The 25598-nt window shown below is 39.2% G+C and overlaps 1 protein-coding gene across 5 annotated transcripts in view; it reads right to left on the bottom strand.

Moving 5' to 3' along the window:
• The window catches only part of ADAM22 (ADAM metallopeptidase domain 22), a 131240-nt gene extending 105642 nt beyond the window's left edge, over positions 1 to 25598 (bottom strand). For all 5 annotated transcript variants that reach the window (XM_058817595.1, XM_058817603.1, XM_058817612.1 and 2 more), the window contains exons 1-2: positions 25532 to 25598; positions 9685 to 9761 (exon numbers count right to left, since the gene is read on the bottom strand). In XM_058817595.1, the coding sequence (XP_058673578.1) occupies position 9685 (1 nt within the window). In that variant the 5' untranslated portion in view covers positions 9686 to 9761; positions 25532 to 25598. The remainder of the gene's footprint in view (positions 1 to 9684; positions 9762 to 25531) is intronic.

The following is a 25598-nucleotide window of genomic DNA, read 5'->3' as shown; positions in this document are numbered from 1 at the left end:
CATTAGCAAAACACGCTAACAATGTTACATAAATTTCACACAACCACAGAAAGAAATAGCTGTGGGCTTCAAAGATGCACCTTTCATCAGACATTGCAAAGAAAGCAAACAAGTCCAATGCTTAGGCACAGCAGAGTTTGTGTGTGCAAGCTGTGCACTGTTATTTGCTACCTAAGATATTCCATATGTTAACAACACATTGTTTTAATACAAACTGTTGATTCAGATTCTGGATTAAAAACACATTTAAGAAGAACCACTATCCTGAATAGAAAATTGCTGAATAACCTATTTCTCATATAATCTTACAGAATTAAAGACCAAGAGTTTATATGCTGATGATTTTTCCAGACATCCATTAGGTCCTCCAATTCCCCAGCAGAAAGTGTAACCATTTTGACTATTTTCATTCTTCATATCTTCATTCCTAGTTCTATGCATCCCTTGACTCCTTGTCTAGAAAAGTAAATTTCAATTCATTTCACTGCTTAGCTGAGGAAAGCATTTAAGCCCCAAGCCAAAAGTCCTTCAGCACTTCCTCTGCTTCTGTAAGTGTTATTTTTACAGAAGGTCATGATGCCAAAGGAGTTCTCAAGGAGAAAGTGAAAAACAGGGCAGAGTGGCTGGACAGCACCAGAAGAGGCATATGAAGGAAACTCTATCAGTAGGAAGGCTGCTGACTCAGGGAAGAGATGCCCTATAAATGATAGTAGAGAAAATACCTGCTATTCACATTCCACTTCATGCTTTTTCCTCTTTACTACCCTCCTCCTGTGTTTTACTCTGCCTTCTATTTATAAGTACCAATTCACAGGGCCATAGTAGTGGTGTAGCCATGGTGGTCTGAGAATCTAAGTGGCAGGAGGCAAGTAAGAAAAAATAATTGCTCCTATTAGACCAACTTGGCTATGGCTGCCACTTGCTTTTGTAAACATGAGTTGTATTCTAGCTGTTAAATCATAACCAAATAAAGAACTAGTTGGAAAGGTCAAGGGTTTGTTTTGTATTATTTATGGATTTGGCTGTAATCTAAATACAAATCAAACATTCAAGTTAAAACTCTGGTGCTTAAACTGATATTAGAATATAAAGACATAATTCCATTTCAGAGGAAAAGTAAATCCAGAAATTATACTTAAATTATCATAGCCCCTTTTACAGGCTAAATAAAAAACACAATTTTTCTTGTAAAATCTCTCACAATGGCCAAAGAATATTTGACTGTTAAAGTTACAGTCACTTGGAGATACTTGACACTTAAAAGATAAATTCATAGGTGCTAAAACATTATTTGATTTTTTCCCTAGTTTGAGCCATTTTACTTAAAACACACTAAATATAGCACTGATATATAGCACTGACTGATCTGTAGGTATGAGGTATCTCTGTATATGTGTGTGTGAAATATATTTCTCCTAAATGACCTGGTAATCTAAGGTATATTATCAAGAATGAAAAACATTATGCTAATAGAATGATAATATCTCTTCAGGATAATTAATCTCTTTTTGCCCTACACAAACACATACACTAATACATTCTCTTTAATTATTTTTGTGTCAGAAAAATTCAGACTGTGGAAAGGCAATTTACTTAATGCTGATAGTTCCATATATTTTAATCACTCTAAACCAACAAACATTGCTTCCAGTAAATACAATTGCCTAAACACAGTAAAATACTCTTTATCACATCCATTGAGGGGAAAACAAAGGAATGGCCTTTCATAAAATTTTTGATGGGTTAGGGAAGTATCTTATGAAGGGATGCACAGTGACACCCTTGGAAATAACAGGTAAATTAAACAAATTGCCTTTTGTCCTCACTTTAAGCAGGATGCCACTAAAGCACTCACTGGAATTTCACAGACATCACTTTAACTTTTCACATCCAACGGAAGTCAGCAACAAATTTGTTCTGATTTCAACAGTGTTTACCAGCAGCTTTTACTAAATCAAAAAATCTATTGACAATAATGTAGAAATAATAGGAAACAGAAATTTGTTAACCTAAAACTAAATTATAACATAAAAAATATAATTGATTTATCAAAACAATTTATCCTTTTGAGAGATGTTTTAAGCATAATAGAACGGTGTACAAAACTGAAGGAAGATAAATACTTATAGATAATTGACATAGGTTTATTGAAAATTCTTCTTCTCCAACTTAGGGATTTCTTTGCATGGGATTACAAATTAAAAAGTAATAGTGATTATACAATAAGACTAAAGAACAACTCATATTTACTAAATAGTCAACTCTACCATGAGAAAACAGAAGTTTAAAAAAATAAAAAATTTAAGTCCTGGGCAAATTTTGGGAACAATGGAAAGAAGGATTTCAATAAGAAATGCGAAAGCTATGCTACCTTTATACATGGCACAGACAAGGCAGTAGTGAATGTATAATTCAGCAAAGAATACTGATACACTGGGGAGGTCATCAAAAAGGCAAAGAAATTATTAAAGGTCTTAAAAAGTGCCATTTTGTCAGAGATGCAGGAGGTTAAACTTTGAATATTACAAAAAGAACTGATACACTATACACACTGAGGTGGGAGGAAAACTCCATGCTACAGAGCTTTTTCAGATTGAAACTATGGTTCAAATGTTTATCAGTTAGGTTAATTAGCAATCAAAACAACTTATATTTTGACAAATTCTTAAGTCTCAACCCTTCTTAAACACAAAAATGAAACAAACAAACAAATGAGCAAACAAATATGAAAGGCAGGAACCCTGAGTGATGATGCTACAAACAGGTCTAAGTGCATAACCCCAAGCAACTTCCCCAGTGTCAGGATGTTTAGTGATACACTAGTAAAATCCTGAATTTTTTCCTTATCCTTCTTTGTATTTCAGCCCGAACAGTTTCAGTTGTCAGATATCTCTGCAGAATCAACATTTTCATTAAGCATAAAATACCTGTAAGTCATTCAAAACAGTTTGTACAAATTAGTGTTAGCAATAAACAGAATAATTGCCTCCCAAACAACAAAATCAACACTTGAAATGAAGCAACGGGACCAGCGAGAAAGTGTTTCTCAAGCCTGCATAACTTTGCACTTATGATCATAGTAGCTTTTCCAACACAGAGTGGGATGGGGGATGGCCTCAAAAGAGGGCTGAGAAAGAATAGTCCTGTTGGGTCAGCTGGGGTCCTGATCACAGAGCACACAATAAACATTACTTAACAAATAATTCAAAGGTAGTGCAGAACACGATTCAGTACCTCATTCAGAAGACCTGAGCCCAGTCTATATTGTCCTACACATAAATTGATAATAAATAACAAAGTTTCAGAGCGCTCTCATATGGTGAAAAGGCCATTATTTTAAGTTAGAATCAATTATTAAAATGTGATCGTATCCAAGTGGGACTCTTGTTCATGCCTGAACACAGCATGAACAAGAAAAGTGAACATAGCTTGAATTCTTTTGACCCCAGTAAATTGCAGCCACTAGTGAGAAAAACCAGGACTGTGTGCATCCAAGACATTCACTAAAGTAACTAATAAGGGATTGAGTTGGACCACAGGGAGCCCAAAAGGGCTCAGAGGAAGAGCTGATCCTCCTCAGATTTGATCTGACCACCACTCACCACACACAGTTACCCAAGCTGTTACCAGGCACCGCGACAGGAGTGACAGAGACCAGAAAGCACAGAGCACTGTGGAGGAGCCCAAACAGTTACCAGGCACCACTACAGGAGTGACAGAGACCAGAAAGCACAGAGCACTGTGGAGGAGCAAAGGCAGACAGGTTCTCTCACTCCCCTCCTGCGGGTGACCAGGAGAAGCGCGAGACTCACAGGGGCAGCACAGGAGAACAACCCACCAAAAACCACAGGAGTTACAAGCAGTGCAACTGCATTTTTTAAACCACTTGGGGAAATTAATCCATTTGAATTCCACAGAGCCAAATGTTTGCAATTTAGAGCAAATTTAGGAATATGTTTTTCATTTACAGCTTACATGACACATTGATATTAGTGTTGGAGACCATTTGCCAAGAGAAATTACAGGCAAAGTTTCAGCAGTTTATCTCATGAAAGGATGACACTTGTCTGTCAAGATTACTTTTATTTTGCTTCTCTTTTCAGAATTTTTTGATGAAGTTTACAGTCTGATCCTGTAAGGTTTGCAAATCCCTAGTTAAAAGACATTCCTAATAAAGATTCCCCACAAGGCATGAGGAATGTCTGTATCCTTCTCAGCAGTAGCTGCAAAACACATTCTGTGGTAAAGCAAAACAGTCCAATTTCTGGGGTGCCAGGAACATTGCAGTATCACTAACCAGAAATAATTGAAATTAAGATTGACATATACAAAAAATCTATCAATATTTTCTGAATAAGCTATTTAGTTTTGCCTACCTTTTAATAAACTAAGAGAAAAGGGTGTGTATTTTCCACATAGAAAATAGAATTATTGAAAAGTTTTTAAAAATTGCCTCATATGTAATCTTTCAGCCTTCTGAAAGTAGTTGATCATGACAACCATCAATTTATAGTGTGCTGGTCCTCCTTCAGGACATGGGCAGGTGCTCAGTTGGAACAGATGACGTGTGAGCTTCCTGAAGTGGCAGAGTTTCTGATCATATCTCACCCAGCCTACTACTTCTGCATAGATTAAACTTCCACTAAAACATGGACCAAAGGAATTAAATTTGAATTGCAGGAAGAGAAAGCAGCTGATGGTTCTGCTCCCTCCTAGTGACTGACTGTCACCAGGAAGGACAGTACAGTCCTGAAGCACTAAATACAAGGCTGAAATCCTTATTTATGCTTGTGACCATAAATAGAGCACTTCAGAGCACTTCCCCATCACCACAAACCTGAAGATCCCAGGCCACCAATGTGTTCACTCTCACAAAGAAAAGGACAGGATCAGGGATCAGAGAGGGCTCCTCTTGTTATAACATGAGAAGCCAAGTCACTCACAGGTGGTCAGATGCTCCAGGGAGCCTTCTGAAGGCCAAGAAACCCTTTGGTGTCCACACTGCACCTCAGAAGTGACCACATTTCAAACTCACACTCAAGAAACACTCTCTGCTTGTCTCCATGATGGGGACACCACAGCCTTTATACACAGCGTGATGCTGCAGCATCATCTTTCTTGCCCATCATGGTTTCCACTAAGTGAACCTGGGGTGATCCCCCCATGTCAGAGCCCATCCAGCCTCCAGACAAGCACAAAAACTACAGTTTTTCCAACTTCCCAAGCCAGCAGCACTCTCCTTCCAAACCCAGCCCATGACCACAGCTTGCTTTGGGCCATCATGACATCAGGTCTCGTCTGCTTCACCCATGAACAAACATGCCCTGCCTCAGGTGCTCTAAGACAGATACACGTGGGCAAAACGGATTCAAAGAGGTTTCCAGAAATGTGTTCCATGTCCTGATGAGCTCTGCTGTTTAATCACAGAGTTACCACACAAGAGGGGAGTGTAAATTGTTGTGTGACTACATTTAAGAAGAAATATTCTATATTAAAAAACAAACAGCCATTTGCTGAGCCACAGATGCCACCACAGCGTTAAAAACTTTAAGGGGAAGGAATTAAAATAAGGAAATGAGGAAGCACACTTCATTGCTGTGGGACCCCTGCACAGGTCTGGGTCAGTGGCTGGACACCTGTGGAGGGTGGGAAGGCTGGAGCAGCACCTGCCTGTGCTGCTGGCTCTGCTATTGCTGGAGGCAGCAATAACCAGGATAGCCAGAGAAAACTCCATTGGATGCAGCCCTGAACGCGTACAGACACCAAGGCAACACACTCATAAACACACCAACACATCAATGCATCCCTCACCTCTGCCTGAGGGATTGAACCTCCTAAAAATACAGCTGATTTGATCTGAAAGCTCCTTTGTAAATGCTACAGCCAGCTGAACAGACAAGGAAAGTTAGAAAGAAAAAGAGTCTCTTAGAAAAAAGCTCATTGTAGAAGCACTATGGCAACTCAGGAAAAAAGGAGCGAGAAAGAATGGGGATGTATAAAAGATGGAGGTGGAGAAAACACACCATCACTAAGGAAAACCAAAAAAGGGAAACTACACTGTAATTTTAACAGCTTACTATTATTTTATTTTGTCATTACAGATTATATTTCAGGATATTTTACATCTGCATTTAATGTGAACAAATGTGCATTCACAACTGGTTGAGATCCAAAATAAGGAAAATAAGATTTCAGTGTTGAACTGCCACACTTTAATGCCAGCTGGAAATTTTTTCATTTCCTTCCTCTCACTTGCACCCAGCACTTGCAGAATGCTCCTATCCGGTGCCTCAGTTTTCCTGATGTGTGAAATGTTGATGTAAGGTCCACTTCTTTATTTTCCTGCCCAGCTTTATTTTCCTGTATCTTCGCTGCAGAAATCAGTGAGCCTTTGGTTGCAGGCCACCGCTCTGGGAGGTGGTAGAAGAAGGGAAAGTTGCTTCAACTAACACCCCAAATCAATATCAGCAAGGGAAGAGAAGAGGTAAAATCAGGCAATGGGGGAAGAGAGAAAAGTAGGACACCATCAACATTTCTGCCAGCCTCAACTGTGAGTGTACCGAAAGTTGACGAGGAAACAGTTAAAGAAATATAAGAAATTTGTGCAGTACCCATGGTGGTGGCTAAGTGGACAATTATTCCTGATGGAAAAAGATGACAAAGAAATGTGTGACCCTAGAGAACTGAATAAGAACAGAGATAAAAAATACACAAACACAACAGAATCTAAAATAAAATAGGGTACACAACAGGAGTATGTATAACACAGCACAGGCAAATGCAGCAGAGGCAACAGAGAATCTGACAGATAAAAATATGGATTTGAAAAGAATAGACAAAAGAACACCCACACAGAAAGCAGCACAAGAAGAAAAAATATTTGCAGAAAAACATCTGGAGTTAGGAGCATGTTTTAATTTCTGGGGTTTTTTTAAGCTCCCCATTTGCTACTCTCATTTTAATTTTGAACTTTTTTCCCTCCATAAATTGGGGAACCATACGGGAGAATGAACACTTTCAAAGCTGTGACTGACCTCCACTGATACTGTAACTACAGATGATGCTCAGGTATACTCAGGTACACTAAGCTGTAAACAACATGAAGGCTGCAAGGAAGGAGACTGATATAGGCAAGGAGTGGCCCTCCTTTCTGACAACCTTTGTATTTTAAATTATTTCTCCCCCTATGTCTCCCATACCTCCTTTAACATTTCTCAAATGTGTATTACACATAGGAGCTAATTTTACAACAGGAGCCTGTTTCAGCATACTTTAGATATTAGCAGAGGTTCAGTTATGAATACTGAACTGATATTTTTTGCAGAGGATAACTAAAATCTTGAATCTTGCTGCTTACAGGAATTTAACTACTTTTCAACTATAGAGCTACTATGGTCTAAATATACACACAGAATATAATATGGAGAGTAAGAAAAGAAAAAAAATATTTACAACCTTCTGAATGATTTTTTCACAGGAATGATAATTAAAATGACATTTTAAATGTTGCTCTGGTATACCTGGCCCCCTTTTTCTTTGGTGATCTGCAAATGACATTGCAGAAGTAGTTTAGAAGTTGATTTAGATATCAGGACAGCAGCCAAACATCCTAATTTCTTTGCAACTTTCTTCTATTCATTTGGCACAATTTGTGATAGAATTTCTTTCATATTATAAAAAGCGAATCTCTTTAATATTGAGTTGGATTCTGGCACTCTCAAGAACAATAAGAATGCATTTTGACAGTCTTACCATACACATACATGTGCAATATCATCCAAGACAATAAAGGAATCACATAAAAATGGCACTCAGCTCAAAACAGATAAAATGTTAAACATAAGTTTTTGTGTCTATGGGCATAAACAAAAATTCTACCTAGAAGTTTTCTAACATGTACAAAGCTGCAGCTCATAAAATCAAAGCCTTGTCTTTTCATAGACCATTAGTAAATGTGTTTACTTCTTTTAAGATGACCTGAAGTTTATACTGTAAGGACAATACTGATGTTTTAGAAACTAACTGTGACCACAACATTAACCTGCCAAATTCAAACAGGTTTGTGCAGCCTACTCTCAGTAATGTATGAATGTGTATACAAAATTTCTACTTCCAAGAAACATTTCAGTGTCAAGAATTTGGTGCTTCTCAGCAGGAAATTCTTCCTCTATAACTGTTTTAAAATACAGTTGTTGTAAAATCATACTTCTAAAGCAGCCTCTTGCCTTCTCCTTCCAGCAGCACAGTGTCTCCACTGTCTGTAGCCAGCAGGGATTCACTTGTGCTTTCTAACTAATGTCAGTGCATGCAAAGAAATTGACACTGTTTCCACATTATTTACAAGTGAAAAAATGAACCTGATATTTGAGTGGATGTCATTGCAACCTGAAGTTCATCTTTACAGTAGAAAAATTTGCAGCAATTGCATGCAAACTCTTAGACCAAACCACAAAACATTATGTGCAATTATTAGGAGCTGAATTACTTAACAAAACACTTCTATTTACTCTATTATTTATTCTCTTTTCACTTCAGGACAGAAAAGCAAAGCAACTCCTATGTTAAAACAGCTGTGCTAAAAGACTACTGCAAAAACTCATTAGTGAAAGCCACACACCAGATTTCACTGTAAGTTTACTATTATTCAATCTTTCCTCGTGGACTGAAGTTCACAGTGCTACTGCCTTACAATGCTTCTCTGTTCCCAAAGGCTGTAAACACATCTGGAGAAACTTAATTCCCAAGTATTCATTGTTTTTTGAGGATTAGCTGTTGAGCAATTGATGTATCTTCAGTACTTTATGCTTGGTTATTAAAATTCTCAGAGCTACCAGTTATTGGGAGATCCCCCTTTTAATATTCTGTGATGTTCTGTGTGAAATTTGTAATTTGCCTTTAGGGCAACCTGGCAGAAGCAAGGCCATACCTGGAGGGCTGTGTCCAGTTCAGCCTCCTGAGAACAAGAGAGACACAGAGCTCCTGATGCAAGTCCAGCAGAAGGCAGCAAAGATGATTCAAGGACAGGGGCATTTCTCTTAGGAGGAAAGGCTGAGAGAGCTGGGCCAGCTCAGCCTTGAGAAGAGACAACTGAGAGGGGACCTCACCAGTGTCTTCAAGCATCTGAAGGGAGGGTGCCCAGAGGATGGACCAGGCTCTTCTTGCTGCTGCCAAGCAATAGGACAAGAGGCAACATGCAGAAATTGATGCACAGGAAGTTCCACCAAAATATGAGGAAGAATTTCTTTAGTGTGCAGGTGACCAGGCACTGGAACAGATTGTCCAGAGAGGGTGTGGAGTCCCTCACTGGGGATATTCAAGAATCATCTGGACACAATCCTGTGCCATGTGCTCTAGGATAACCCTGCATGGATAAATGGTTAGACCAGATGACCCACTGTGGTCCCTTTCAACCTGAACCATTCTGTGACTCTGTGAAGTGAAATTATGCTACTAAATTAATAGTTATACTGGAATAGGTACCAAGTGGTAACAATGGGAATATCAAAGCCTACAATGCTACTCAAGAAAGTAACAAAAGAACCTAAAATATACCATTACAAATTAATTCAATACCTAAAATCATATTTTGGCTATAATACATCCTCTAAAAACTCCACTGGAAAATTCCATTTCACAGGCACCAGGTCTTGGACAAATGTAGTGTAAGATACAGTCATTACTTACTGGTTTAGTGTCACATCTAAGATGAAAGATGATCCAAAAGCATCAACTTGGAAGCTGGCTCGAGCAATGTGGGTAGACTGCAATATGGAAAAGACTAGTATTATTATTAAGTCATGGCAAAACCTTTTGTACCTTTTGGTTTGAAAATGCAGAAACCAAATATATACACTAAGTAAAAATATGTCATTAATGAAATAAAATTGCATTGAAACAGACAAAGCAGTCTATGATAATGAATAAAAGATCAGTTTTCTGAATCTATTAGACTTTATTCAAGAATTCCCAACAGCACAATCTGTGACTCAGAGCAGCCCCCCATCTTCCTGTGGTAGGAAACAGCTCTTCAAATTCCCATCCTGGGCAAAACTTCCCAGCAAAGGGAGGTGAGCCCTCCCTGGCTCACAGGTTCCTGACAGTGACTCTGGACACAGACCACAGAGAACAGCTGAGACACGGCTGGCTTGGTCAGACAACTGTGGTCACAAATCTCACCAACACTGCCTGAAAGAAACTGTTCATTCACACAGACTCTCATACTGCCAGGGGATAGCAATGGGTTAAAATATAATTAGCTGTATTTTCTGTAAAACTCTGACTTACAACCCTCTAAAAGATTCCCAAAACTCCAAACCCTTGAGCGGCTACTAAAACCAAAGAAAAACGGGTGGTAGAGAAACAGCTTGCTTGCTTGCTTCCTTTCTTTTCTTCTTTTCTTTACCATATACTCTCCCCAAATGGTTCCTTCAATTCAGTCCTATAGCAGACAAACATGGGAACACTTTTTAAGTCCCAACTGCCAGAAACAAGAAGGTTTTTTTAGTAGTAGTGGAAGAAAATACTCAGCTATCCAATAGAAATGCAACACTTGTTTCTAGACCTGAAAACACCCAAGAAAGGGAACAGCCATGTTATTTAACTAATTAATTAGAAAGCTACTTGGAGACATTTTGGAACAGTATCAACTTTGTTCCTATTTTCTTTCCATTGAAATGTGCACATTAAGATTTGAAGCATGTAGACAGAGGGCCTAAGAGGAAACGCTGAAGAGCCACTTACAACTCTAAACTACACTTCTCCAAATAAACATAATACAGGATGGTACAACTGTAACAAATGATTTATTGAAAACTCTGGGAAACACAGGACAGGATGGGATAATGTGAATCACCAAATTAACTCTTTCTAAAACTCCTGGCAGGCTTTCAATAGGCATTAAATCCAGAAGAGCTGAGAATACCAGCTTCCTTGGAGTAGAACAGCAGCAATGAAAAGGAAAGTTGAGGGAATCATGACATTTTTGTTTATTACATCTTTTAGTTGCCCTACAGCAAAATTTTCTTGTTCCGTCTACATATATAAGCAGGAGCATTAATAAATAAAAAAGACAACAACCATGAATGCATATATATAAACAGATGAATCTTTTAAAAACCCAGAAGTTAAGACAGTTTCTCTTACTAGAGGATGCTCAGGCTGAGGGCCCTCTATAAAAACACCTGGCTGTGTCTCTACTGTGGACTTGCACACAAAATTGCATGACTAGAAACTCTACACATTTACATTACACTTCAGAAGGATGCAGTAAAACTGGAAAGCTCCTTAGAAGGCACCTCAATAGATATAACTCAGTGTCAGATATCCTTTTGTCTATCTCCACTACATCTAACCTGCTTTGTAACACAGGCCACCAGGTCTTTGCTAAGTGGTTCTTTATGGATAATTTATCATCTTTTTTTGAACAAATGTATCATTTTTCACCAAATGAATATATATATTACATATAGTTCACCTTATCTGGGTAAATAATAGGTGGTTAATTACCATCAATATTAAAAGCCCACTTTCTATCAAAAAGAAAGCATGAAGAAATTAAAAAGAAAATAAACAAACAAAAAAAATCTACATCCAGCTGGCATCTGCAATGACACCCACAGAATGTACAGACACCCACAGCACATATGGCACCCACATGCAGGACCATCACTTAGCTGCTTCTGGCCTGCAGCAGCTAGTGCAACCATAAATACAGCAAAAACAACCATCAACAAATTATCACGTTACCATTTTTGTTTCTTTTCCACCTCTGTGGCAGTCTGCTTTGAATTATTTTAAAATTTCATCTTCTCTTGCTAGATGTGAATTTTCAGGCTGCTGTTCACAAACAGGATGTGACAGGCCAAGAATCAAGTAAGGTACAAGGGACCAATGGCAGTTCTGTCATTCCCTCGTTGCACTGCAGCCCATTTGCTGACCTTGGCTAACCTTCATGCAGCCACCTGCACTGCAGCAACTGCTTTCTGATCAAAGGAGTAAGGACAACCCAGTCCTTTGATTCTCATCATTACATTATTAAATGCAAAGAACATTCTACAGCATTTTATCATTCCTGCTTGCTAACAACATAGCTGCATATGCCATCATTTAGATCTCTACACAGAGTACAACCAAGTCTTCTATATGACCATATGTTGGTACCAGAAGAGAGTTAGTGAGTAAGAAAGAATATAAAAAGCCTAGCTTGGATTTCTAAATGCACATATATTAAATGTAACATTTGTTATTAAAATATATCCACCTCAGAGCCCATCAGAGCAAAAATTACTCTATTGTTTCGGTTTGGTTTGGCTTTTAACTGCTAGGTATATTGCACCATATCGATTTGGTCTGGGAGATTTCCTCTCTTGAACACATCTCTAAGATAAACAACTACAAGCTAATGTATTTCTAAGGTGACCCTGGACCACAGTTGTTCCCTGACAGAAACTGTTAATGTGGATTTAAGGGAGAAAATATGTATGAATAAATTAATATGAAAAACATTACACAGATGTGACCACTCCCCAAGGTACATGATGCCAAGCCAGAAACTTACCATTAAGTTTAAGCTCAAGTGCAATCAAGTGTATCTCAAGGGCATTTCAAACCTACCAAGACACCAAGACATTCTGGATAGCCTGACATTCCTTTCCAGAAACTGCATCCCTTCCTGACACATGTTTGTACAGCACCTTCACACTGCACACTGTGGGCTGCTGCCAAAAATGAGCAGTTCTGCCCCATCCTGGCAATGTGCTCCCACCAACTCTCCCTTGTCAGCTCATGGCTAGCCAGCAAGTCAGATCAGCAGCACAAAATTAATCACCACTTGGAGATTTGTCTGGTTTTTGTCAGACGAATAAACTGATCTAAATAAACCACAATGTAGATGCAACAGAAAGAAGTCAAAGGGGACACCCAAGAGAGAATGAAGAGGAAGACAGATCTCCCTTTCAGCTAAAAATCTCATCTACCATAACAAAAAACTGCACCTTAAGAATTCCAGACAATGCATTTTTTATTTTAACAGTTCTTCTAAATATCTGCTTAAGAACCACAAAATAAAGAAATGGATTTTTAAAAGTCTTGGGTCTGCATTACCTTCAAGCACCTCTACCTGCCTGCTCAGTGAACAGGTAAAATGGCCAGCTGCAAAGGAGCTCACATTCATAGACATACATCAGTAAAAGAACCCAAAGAGAGAAAATTAGTATTTATCCATACTACACCACCTCAGTCAAGCAGAAGCAACAAGAAAAACACCCGCAAAGCCTTCTTTAAACCACCAAAGCAAGACAATAAACTACATCATTCAGTTCTGAAACCCAGGAACTCTCTCAGAAAATGTGAGGCTTTTGCAACAACCATCAACTTGACACATCAGTGGCTGACAACTGAGTCAGGAAAGGGGAGCTACTGGAGACCAGAAGATGCACCAGAAGATGCACTCAGTGCAGGACATGAACAAGAGCCAGGAAAGAACAATTGAACAACTTAATGGAAGAGCGCAATGCAATGCCTCCGACACAATCAAAAGTTTCTGAAATTTTTATGTCATGCAACTGAAGAAGAAAAATACCAATAACAGCTCTGAAATCAGCTGCTTCAGGTGCAGTACTTAGTGGTGCATAATTGCCCTGACCTGCAAAGCCCACTACAGAAAATACTGAACACTCCATGCACCTAATGCAACTATGCAGATCTAACTTCTGTTAAAGACTGTGAAGTTTAAGCATGTCAGTGAAAGTCTGAAAGGAATCAAGAGTAAATGGAGTGGAAAAGATTATTTCAAATCACTAAGCACAAAGATATTTTATCTAAAGCAAAGATTAAAAGCTTGAATTCTACAAAAACAAAAGTGGTATGCAAACCTTCCTGCCAAACCAAGAGCAATGTGATTCCAATTATTTTAAATCACCTGCTCCATGCCTCAGGGATCACTGCAGTAACAGAGGAGATGGACAATCAGTACCAAATATGACTATTTATCACTACAAAGAAACAGCATAATAATGATATCCCTTCGGTACTCCTGCTGGGGATCAGATTTCTGCAGACCCTGGCCCCAAAGAAGGAGCATCTGCAAAGGGAACAAACACATCGACTACACCAACACACATCACTGCAGATCAACATCAGGGCACTGCTCCGGAGGTAACCCTAAATACATCTCAAAGGTTTCCATTTCAAATAGGGCAAATATCTTAATCACCAGTGAAACATCTACAAGCTATGCACTTTCTGGAATAATCAAACTCACAAGAATTTTAAAGGGAAAAATGTAGACATTTTCCTCACATTGTGTATAATTAGCTGAGTATTGAAAGCAGCACAGTAAGATGATGACTAATATTTTTCCTCCAAAAATAAGGAAAGATAATTAAAAATTTGTTGTGATGCAATGTGCAATTCCTCATTACATGTTTCTTCCTCAATAAAGCACTTAGATTTAGCTTTTAAATAAGTTTTGCTGGAAGAGATTACAAAAATTTCTGTCAAAAATGAACAAATCTTGTAAAAAATTGAGGAGAAAATCCTATTTATATGTTTGCCCTTTGATGTAAAAAATTTCTATTTACTACTATATATAGCATTGTAGTTTCTAATTAAAAGATTCTGATCAATTTTGTCAACTTGAAAGAAAAGCATCAAGAGAATCAAGGGATAAAATAATACAGGATGTTACAGGAAGAAAAAATTTTAAAAGTGTGCTTCAGAGGTTGTAAGAACAATGAGATTTTATGGCAGAAATTTCATGAGTCAGTCACATTTACTAAGTAATAGATTCCTTAGATATTCATTTAATTTCCCCTCTCCCATTTCATAGAATAGAAACCTCAGCTTGTTGACAGTCCCTTAAGTGTGTATGAAATGATGTAAGTTAAGTTCAGTAAGGACACAGATAAGCCAGTGGGAAATCAAAATAAATACAGTCATGAAATTAAATGAAAAATACACTAAAATCTTATGTAGATTAATCTACATTTGCTGTTTTGAAAATAATCATTACAAATAAATTTATGTTAAAGTAGAGAAATACAGTGCCAATTAGCACTCTATAATAGGATACATAAAATGTACACATTCTAAAAAGAAAATTTTCAGCCTCAGTTTTGTTGTAATAAATCCAGAGCAATGCAGTATATTGTTGCTTTGTGTAAAATAAGCGATCTCTTAAAAAAATTACTTTTTTACATGTACTGGGAAGGAAAAAAAATAAAACTATTCCAAGAGACAAAATTCAAAAATTAGCCTAGGTCTAATATCAAAAATATGCATTCCAAGTCAAAGAATCTTTTTTCAAAAATACACAATAAAATATAACTGCAAAATTATTTCCTCAGGTCTTCTCTATTGCCATTTGAAAATATCAGACTTAAATCAAAAGTTCAGGATCACTGAACTGGATCCACATATCATAGCATATTAAACAACTGCAAAATCTCTCTTTTTATTTTCCCTAGCATTTTCATGATATTTATAGGCACTCATTTACTGCATTAATCATCAATATTTGACATTCTTCATGCAAGCTCTCTCTTTTTATCCAATGCATAAATCTAAATATCTTTGGGGCATTTGGTGGGGTGGAGTATATTTAATGAAGAAACTGCAGAACAGGATCATGGTTTGATAAAAACATTTTTACAACTTCCTCTTTGGGGCACATTTAGTAAATCAGTTATTTATTCTGAAGCAAAGCTAGAAATAAGAATATATTTTAACAGATGCATGTTCATTTTTAAGTCCTGGATCACACATCTGTTCTCCATGCCAAGTGAGGGTGGAGCACAGCAAGAGCTAAACACCATCAGCTAGAGTGGAATGCCAGGGCCCAGTTCCTTGTGGTCGTAAACATGACCTAAAATAGCTTTTCTCCATATAAACATCATTGTATCAATGAAGCAAGAACCACTTGTACCTCTAAAATGCCAGTAATTAGTCTTCCCAGTAGGAAAAAAAAAAATCACCCTGCAAAGAAACCCCCCTATTTTGTATATTTGTGTGTTTGAACACAGACACTGCTTGAATTTACTCAATATATATGGGGGAAGAGCACAAGGGATAAAAGCCCCAGCACAAACTGATGCAAGACGTTACACAGGTGCCACTGCTGCCGAGTCACTGCCTGGGTACCAGCACGGATCCTTCTGAAAGCTTCTCTTCCTGCTCTCCCTCCTCACCTTCACTGCATCTTTCTCAAAAATTCACCCAGGTTAAATGTTAAGTGGAACAATGAAAAGAGGAAAATTATTGGGCTGTCACTGCCAGCAAGTTAAGCACGAGCTACCATTTGATCTCACACATCTAATAGGACAAATTTGGGCAACTGAATGGGCAAGATGCTGCTTCCCAAGAATCAATCCAACACTTGCTTCCAGCACCAGCACCAGCACCAGTAAAGCCCTGTGGCACCAGATCTCACACTCATTGTGCTTTTAAGGGTAGATGATGATGTTAATTTGATTCTGAAATTTTGTTTATAAGTTTTGATTTCCTATGAGACTAATTACTGCAAGTCTTCAAATCACTATGAAAGGAAGAATGGCAAGAGCTTTTGGGAAGTCAATTTTTTTCCCCTTTTTCTGAAACGGAAGCAGCAAGAATTCATGTATAAAAGGTTACATCCAACTAGAGTGCCAGGGGTCTTAAACACATCACTACTGGGGCAAAACCAGAAAACTGGTTACTGTTCAATCTCATGTCTTAAAAACACGCTAAAAAAAATTCTTCATCAAATGGCATGGGGAAATATGATCAAATAGGTTGTTATAAGTGTGATTAATCAAGTACAAGGTTACATACAGAAAACAAAGAAAAGTCATGAATGAAAATTTGAAAAGTTCAGAATCTTTTCCTGCCATAATGCATACAAAATTTTGACGACCATTGAAGATCACACTCCTTAAAGACAGGGAGCAGAGCAACCAAAGACTCACCCTGTGACCCAGAAACACCAGTTTCCATTGCTCCCCACAGTGACTGTAGTCTTCAGAAAGCCAGATCTAACAGGAAAAGCAATGTACTGCCATGCCTAGGAGTCAGAAAAAATACTACAGCAGCAGTAGTGCAATGTATTCCATCTGTATCACTCAGCAGCCCAGGACCTGGCTGCAATCAGAGGGGGAAACTACTTTGTGAAGAAAGATGAGACCAGAGGGAAAGGCCTCCAGCAAGGACAATCCATCCTCAGTACAATACCCCTCTGCCTGGCAGTTTCCAGAGGGCAGAACCCAAGCGAGACGCTGCCCGCGCACAGCTGCAGCAGAGAGGCAAACAGGCAGCACATCACCCATCTGCAGGGGACAGGACAAAACAAGGGCAGCAAGGCACGTGCTGTGGGCAGCCCTTGAGCATGAACCCATCTGCATCTCTGTGTCATCTCTCTGGAGAAAGGACCATTGTCCAAGAGCACCATTTAGGCAAGAAGGAAAACTCAACGGATCCAACAGTCAGGAGGAGTGAAGGCATTTCCTTTGCTGAAGCAGATGGTGCCTTGAGGTCATTTTTAGCGGCATGTTTTCCAAGATCTGAAAGGAATCAATAACATTTAAAGGCCCCCTTTTCAGCATCTCGTGTAGTCTTCAGAAATGAAGGAACAAAATTCCACTAAGAGAGAAACCTACAAGTAAGTTACAATCTACATTAAGCTGCCTTTACATTACAAATAAAGCATTCAAATGTAGTACAAGGAGTCCACACTAATTTTGCTCCTTTATACCAGTATCAGTGACCAAACCTTCTTTCAGCAACACAGTAACATATTCCAAACAATTTCAATTGTTTTTCCATTTAGTTTACATACAAATGAAAGCTTACCACCAAAAGATTAGCTCTGCCCATTGGAAGTAACAAGCACTCTTTGACACCTAAAGCCTACCAACAAGGTTAACTTGTCCCAGGAATGGACTCTGGGCACCAACAGAAAGTTTACCAACCTCCTGTCAGTATTAGAGGCTAACAAAAAGCTTGACAAAACTTGCAGACTCTTAAGCATGCCAATACATTGCTCAATCAATTCCACAGATAATACTTTTTAAATATGACTCACCCTCTACATTCAAGTATCAAAGTCCTGCTTCAAGTTGAAAAGTGCAAGAAAAGCAGATTTCAAAAATTTGCTTTTCCCTTGATACAGCCTAGAAGACCAAAATGAAACAACATTCTCACTGTATATATTTTCTGAAACAACTGATGGAGAGATTTTTTTTCATTCCCACAGAATTGCAGGAGTTGAAATACTCTAAGGAGACATTTCTGGAACAGAGTGTATTCCCACATACTGCTATTCTTCTGGGCAATTTTTGAGCTGTAAGTCAGGGCTCTAGCTTCCACATTCCTCCACATCACACTTTCATTAGAAGGCATTTACCCACACAATTTTTTCTAAACTTTGTATTAATACCATGTTCTGGAGTGTGCTTTTTATAAAGCAAGTCCCTTGCTACAGTTCTCTGGTCTGGTAACACCCATTTCACTTAAAAACAAGGAAGAAAGACTTAAGAGTGAATTTAGCCTAGGTAGAGAAACCGGAGCTGGTCAAATTACCAGATGAATCACCAAATTTCATTGTCTGGGGGCAAACGTACAGCAACAATGCCATGCTTTTAACTTACTTTAACTGAATCAAATTTTCAATCTGGACTCCTAGTGACTCAGCAATTAAAACCAGTCTATGTCATTGGCCACTTTCTGTGATTTCTTCATAATTCTTCAACTTCAAGTGACACTGACTTTCCACTTTTTCCACTTGGACTCACCCAAATGGCCAAGCCCCATCACGGCAGTGCATGCCACAGCCTGGCAGAACCCAGCCTGACCATGTGTACGTGCACTTCAGCCACCTTTCTGTTCAGCTTAATAATAAAGTATCTGGGAAAAAAACATAAGCCTTCCTTCACACAGTCCTCCCACTGAAGTATTAAAAGCTTGCACAGATGTAATCTGCAGTGTCCAAAGCTCTCATCTGCACTGAACATGCTTCCATCTGAGGAGAGTGATGCTGTTCCACATCCACGCTTGGCTGTGGCTCAGCACAGCTGCCGCTGCACAGTTCACCCCTGCAGCAATGTTTTCTCCTCTGCAGATTAATGCAACTATTGCAGTGGCTCCAGAAGAGCACTTTCAGGGAGCATCTGCAGCTATGAAGAGCTAAATTTCATGCGACAGATCTCTGGGATCATGTATGTGCTCCAAAAGACATCTCCACAGAACAGCGTATCCATGCACTATCTAGGAGACAACTGGCAAGCCAAAGGAAAGAAGGGAATTAGAGGGACACTGAAGGCTCTCTTGTCTGAAAGTTTTCCACAGACAATTAGGGCAAATTTGGCATTGTTTAAGATCAATTAAATAAGACAAAACTAGAGAAATGGAAGACAAGATGAGAGTCACGGTAATTTTTGGAGACACTGAATACAGCAATTTTGGTTAACATGCAAGAAACAATTACACTATTTCTAGAAAAAACAATACTGAAAAAATATTATCTAGTGATGAAAACACTGAACCATATCATTAGATGAAGAGAAAGATAGATTGCATAGGAAGACACCAAAATCCTGTGTCCAGTCTTGATCCTCTGACAGTATTGGATTTCACCTTCTACATCCACAGTTATCCAGACTGAGAGAATACACATGGGCCTGGGCTGGCAACTTAATCATCTGACATGTGAGCTACTTCCCCTGAAGCAGAACAGTCTGCCTGGGAGAGGCAGCCTTGGCTCAAACCCATGGGAGCAGAAGACAAGGATCCTCATCTTCCATCCTCTCCAGGGAGGAAACCCGGCGGAAGGCACCAATAAGTGGAAGGATCACAAACCTCAGCAGAGCTAATTGGTGAGGGAGAAGCACCGAGGCAGTGCTAGCTGGAAGGACCCACAATTTACAGACCTGAACCTTATCAGGCTTTTGAAGATTTTATACAGTTTGATTGACCTTTAAGCACTGTTTGACAGGATAACTGTGATAATGTTTTCAGAAGCAAAGCCCTAAAAAAGTTGTTCATTTTGAGTCACTTAAAGACTGGCATGATTATTGGGAAAACCACAAAAGGGACCTGGACTACCAGCAGGATAATATATCTACCATGACCTTTTAACATAAAAGCCCATAATGCTCTTGTGGCAAACATTTCAGAGTGAATGTTAACTTCACATGTAGTTCCTCCAGAACATGGATAAATCTCATCAGTTTATCAAGACACTGCTCAGGATGCAACACACTTCTACACCATGCATGTGTTGTAGCTGATATAGCTGATTAGCCACTGTAGGAGCCCCAAAACAGGTACACAGTGAAACTGTGGCAGAAAGAATAGTCAGTGTGATCCTGCACTCAGGGGCACCAACACAGACCAGGATACAGATACATTCATCACCAGAGCTGGAAAGCACTCCTCTGTCAGACTTTGCAGTCACTACACTAATCACGCAATGAACAAATGTTGGGAAAATATTTTCTATACAAATTGTTACATCTGAGCCTTTATGATCCTTTTTGGCTGTATATAAACCTGTTTTATGAGGCTAAGCCATAGCTTTAGGAATATCTCCCTTTTGCAGCTGCTATGGCACAAGCATGAGAAGATAACACAAAACATGAACTCTGAAGCAGCAGCTACCACAGATTTTTTGCTGGATGATTTTTTGGACTTATACATTTACTGTCATAACAAATCTCATTACCAAGCAGGGAAAGACTTTTCCTGATATGAGCTTGCAAAGAAGGATAAATTAGGAATTTGAAATATTCTTTGCCTATAAAATACTAAAACACATTTTGAGTTCTTTATAAAAAGGTGTATCTCAGAAATCAAAAGAAACCCTCAATGTCCTTACATCATTCAATACACAATCTATAGTAAAGTTTAGTTTTAAGCAGTGTTTTTCTTCTTCAGGAAGGTAAGACCTGCATCTAGAGTATGAATATTTTAACCATCATTCACATATTCATAAAAAATTGCCATGTTGGTGAAGTATCTTATTGCAGAACTGCATACACTGAACATACACACATTTTTCCTAATGCCTTACAAATCTTAAAAGGCAACAAGGCAGGAAGAAAACCAAATTCAGCAATAAACCAAATGCATGTTATTACTTACTATAGCCCCTTTCCCAGTTTAGCCTCCTTCCCTTTGGTTTTCTGTTAGGATGATCAAAAATTGTGCCTAAATTTCTTCAAGTCATTTGATTAAGTGGGCAGAAAATAATTTTTTAAATCAAGCAATTTCTGATGACACTCCTCTTTTTCAGCAGTCACCATCCATCAGTTCCAAACTCTTGATATTTTATAAGCCACTCAACAGTCAGAGCTGTTTTTTTAAGAAAAAAATTTACTGTTCGTTGGAGCTACCCAACACAGTAACTTACAATACCAACAGAAATTGACAGCATCAGAACAGAAAGGAAGAGTGAGCAATTTCAGAAGCACCTGCAAAGAAGTTGGATATCCTGTCTGAAGACTTCAGTGACATGACAATAAATCAGAGAATCCAATAGCAAAGACTAGACAACACTCAAATAACTAATGAAGATTTCAAATCCAAGAGCAAGCAGAGCTATGCAAACTCAGCATGACAGAGCAAAGCTCCTCTGAAACTCATTATTAGCAATAAGAAATACTTTAATAAATCTGCAAGCCATCATTCCAAATAGATGTGTGCAATGGTATCATTTGGTCACAAACAACGCAGGCTGCGGAAGACAAGTAGGTTCTTTACTGAAAACCACTGACTCACTCTGACTACAAACAACATGCACTTCTGCCTCCAGATGCAGCTCAGTGCTGGAGCCCCTCCAGGCTCTCCCTACAACCAGGTCATCCCTTTTACTCTCTTCGAAGGAATCCAATGTATCTTAATGACAACGGGCAATGAGCAAGTGAAAATCAGCCTGAGAAACAGAGATTGCTATAACATGGATGTCCTGCACAACCAGCAGAGAGGAGTGAACCTCTGTCCATAGCAGGTCAGAACCTTGTTGCCACAGAAAATCATAGAAAATCTCACAAACTTCCACGTAATACTTAGATGTATTAAAAATGGATAATGGCAATACAGGCAGTGGGGAGGGATTTTTACACATTCCCACATTTTAACAAAGAACATGCCTGCACAGTATTGACTAAAGGAAAATATTACAAAACTTGTGGTTTCTCATGTGCTTCTTACAATACCAAAATATGGCTTAAGGCACAAAGTTAAAAGGTTCCTTAAAAATGTCAAAGGTGGGAACTTTCCTTCTTTTAAACACAAAAATACTAGATTAGCCTTCACTGAATGTCCTTGACACAGAGGACTCTCATCTTCTAATACACTTATTTATGCACCAGTAAATTAGGTGTCCATTGCTAAGATCCTGTATTGCATTAATGACGATATAATATTAGTGTATTTTTAGCTATATCTTATCTTGATTATTCTATACATTAAGTGCTGTGCAGCTGCCAAAGGCGCTCTTTGAGGAACAGAGAAATTAAAATACAGGAGTGTCACAGATACCAGTAATGGCTCCATTCTGCAATGGAATTAAAAGCACAAACCCCAAGTCACGTGAATTCTCCAATGTCCACTATATATTGTACATTAGAACATTAATGACATGAAGATGTAATAGCCTACAACATTTGCCTTGTGCTGTATTCTGAGGTTCAGCAATCTTGGACAACCACAACTGTGAGCACATTAATTATGTTTTTAGGTAATTACATTCTGGGTTTCTAAGATGAGTATATAGACTATTTCCTTTACTATTTAATAGTAAAGTATACAGGTAGAGAAGTCACTCAACTCTGATGGCAGTGGCCCAAAAAACCCCAAAACAAACAAAACAGAGGAAGTTGCTAGAGAAAAACCTCAATAAATACTGAAAACAAACCATTACTTTTAAGAAATCCGCCATCCATCACATCCCAGTCACTTCTGTCTTCAATTATCTCCTCTCATCCCCTTTTCTCATATTATCCTTTGGCTCAATTCCATCATGATCCTGTTCTAAAACTCCTGATCTGCAAAGGCCATGCTTTTCTTCTGCATTCCTCTGTATGATCATCTTCATTTGCCTTTGTGCATTTCTGAACTCAGGCTCACATCCTTCTTGTTCAACTTCTGCCCTTTCTGCAGCTAAAGCTTTCATCCAGGAATTAAAGGAATCCAATCCGATTTAATGTGACTTCCTTCTCTCCAGCTCATCTCTCTCTCCGCCCCCCACCCCTTTTATCTTTATCCGATTCAAATCCAACTACATTGTTTTACATTAATTCAACTGCAGTCCTGTTGGCTAGTCTGAATGCACCTTCCCATTCAGGAATCTTTGTTTTTCCTGACATGGTTGCTAGTCCTTCACTCACCAGGGACTCTTCTCAAATGCTTTTACCGCCTCAAAGAAGCATGCTCCCTTAACTAACCCAGAAGGCAGTTAGCTTTGGTTTGAAACCTCTGTTCAAGACCAGCTTTTTTAACTCTCAAATACAGCTATTCAAAGACTATTAGCAATGGACAGAACATGGAGACAGCAAGAGTGTATTTAACCATAAAACAGTCAAAGAGATATGGAAATGTTATTGATGTAGAGGACACCTCTGTTCCCTACTCTCTATATGCCACTGACTGTTAACTCTTCAGGGCAGGCATGAGGTGTCTCTTCATGTGGGAGGAGCATCCAGCATCTTTATACTTCATGTGACATTCACCAGACACCCAAAAGCACTGTTAAAGTTCACTCTGTGAAGTTAGTCCATAACTTTGACGAGCACCTTCCTGAAAGCAGCTCCTACACAACTGGAGCACAGCAAAGGCAGCCGCGCTGCCGCTGGTCCCTCACCGGCGAGCTGACTCAGATCCCCGGGCAGGGCACGCAATATCCTGCAATTAGGATGTGACCATGCTCTGTGCCAGAATCACAGAAAGTCTCCACTGCTTCACTCCAGTTCCTTCGGACTGCTTGGCAATTTTTTTTGTCCAAAGCACTGTCAGCTACTGTATCCTTCCATGAGTAACAACCACCAGATACCATGGAAGAGGCTGGGAATATTTAAAGCAGCAGTGGGGAAACTTCTTGATCAAGAAGAAAAGCTGTAGTAGCTTTTACACTTAGATCAGAGCTTTTACACATTAACATTAGTTTACTGTGGAGGTTGTTGTGAAATAAACATATTTAGCCCTTTCCAAACCATCCATGTTACTAGGTTTTTTTCTGCTTAGACTAATATTCATACTAACAACTTAACTAGATCAGGATAACTTGAAAATTTTATGAGCTTAATATTTGGTGAATAAAAGCTGAGACATTCAGAAGAATGAAACCCATTAATTAGCAGTTTGTTCTGTAAGACCAGTGTTTTAAGCCTAATACTAAAGCTAAATGCAACCATTACTAAGTTTAAAACAGACATGTCACAAAGTGTGTGAACTTGTGACTTTCTGGGGGTCTTCAAAGAATCCTGAAATGCCTAAAGGAGTTTTTTTCCTCTCTGAACAAAGCATTATGAACTTTGAGAACAGTATTTTATTGTACCGTAAGTATGGTCACCATATCTGAAAAACCTTTACATAGAGTAAGTTACATTCAGAGGCAAATACATATGCTATGAAGATCTTGTTTATTACTTAACAAAACAAGGAGAATGCAAGTTGTCGGTTCTTATACTTCATGGATTATAAAAGAGAAATATGAGACAATTTTTCATCTATTTTGTTTCTTAAACACATGATAGTCCATTAGAAAAGGAGGAAACGGAGGCCTGCAACTCATCTTGTATGTCAGCAGTTACCTCAAATGTTCAGATTTTATGTTCTACATTTAATACAATATGGACTTAATGCTTCTTTCCTTCAGATGTAACAGCCATGTACCACCTCAAACAAAAGTGGTCAAGATGAAAATCACAGTATTTTAATACAAAATAAAGTTGTTAAAAGTTATAGGGATTGGGCTCCATATGATCAAAATATGTTTTTTAACACATATAGAGCCAGATTAATGGTTGGACTCGATGATCTTAGAGGTCTCTCCCAACCTCAATGATTCTATGATTCTATGGAATTTGAAAATACACCCCGGGTTGGGTAGCAGGCAATATGTACGTTAAATCCTGTGCTTAGCTCACATGTTACATTTCAAGCAATTCCCTTCCGATGCACAGTTTCTATTTTTAAAAACACATCCGAGTCCCCAGAACACAAACCCACCCTGCCCACGCTTCAGCCACAAGCCGAAATGAAGCCGCAGCGTTCCAAGCCCCGCTGTCGCAAAGGCACCGCAACTTTCATTTCGGGTGCCCCGGCGGCCGCAGGCAGCGGGCTGTGCCCGCCCGGGGGAGGGCACTGACAGGCACGGGGACCACCTTAACCAATTCGAGCGCCCTTGCCCAGGACGGGCATTCCCCGCGCTCCTGCGGGAAGCCGAGCGAGCATCGCTCTGCCCCGAGCGTTGTGCCCGGCGCTGCAAGCCCCCGTGGCGGAGGCTGCGGGAGCTCCGCTCTGCCGGCCCCGCTGCGCGGCCCCTCTGCCCCCGCCCGGCGCTTACCTGAGCCCGCGCCGCCTCGCTCCGCACCCGCGTGCTCAGCGCCGGCCACCGCGCCCCGCCGCCGCCC

Source organism: Ammospiza caudacuta, chromosome 1, assembly GCF_027887145.1.
Source record: "Ammospiza caudacuta isolate bAmmCau1 chromosome 1, bAmmCau1.pri, whole genome shotgun sequence".
Taxonomy (NCBI): Eukaryota; Metazoa; Chordata; class Aves; order Passeriformes; family Passerellidae; genus Ammospiza; species Ammospiza caudacuta.
The sequence above is the reverse complement of the archived record's forward strand: the minus strand, read 5'-3'. Positions and strand labels throughout refer to the sequence as shown.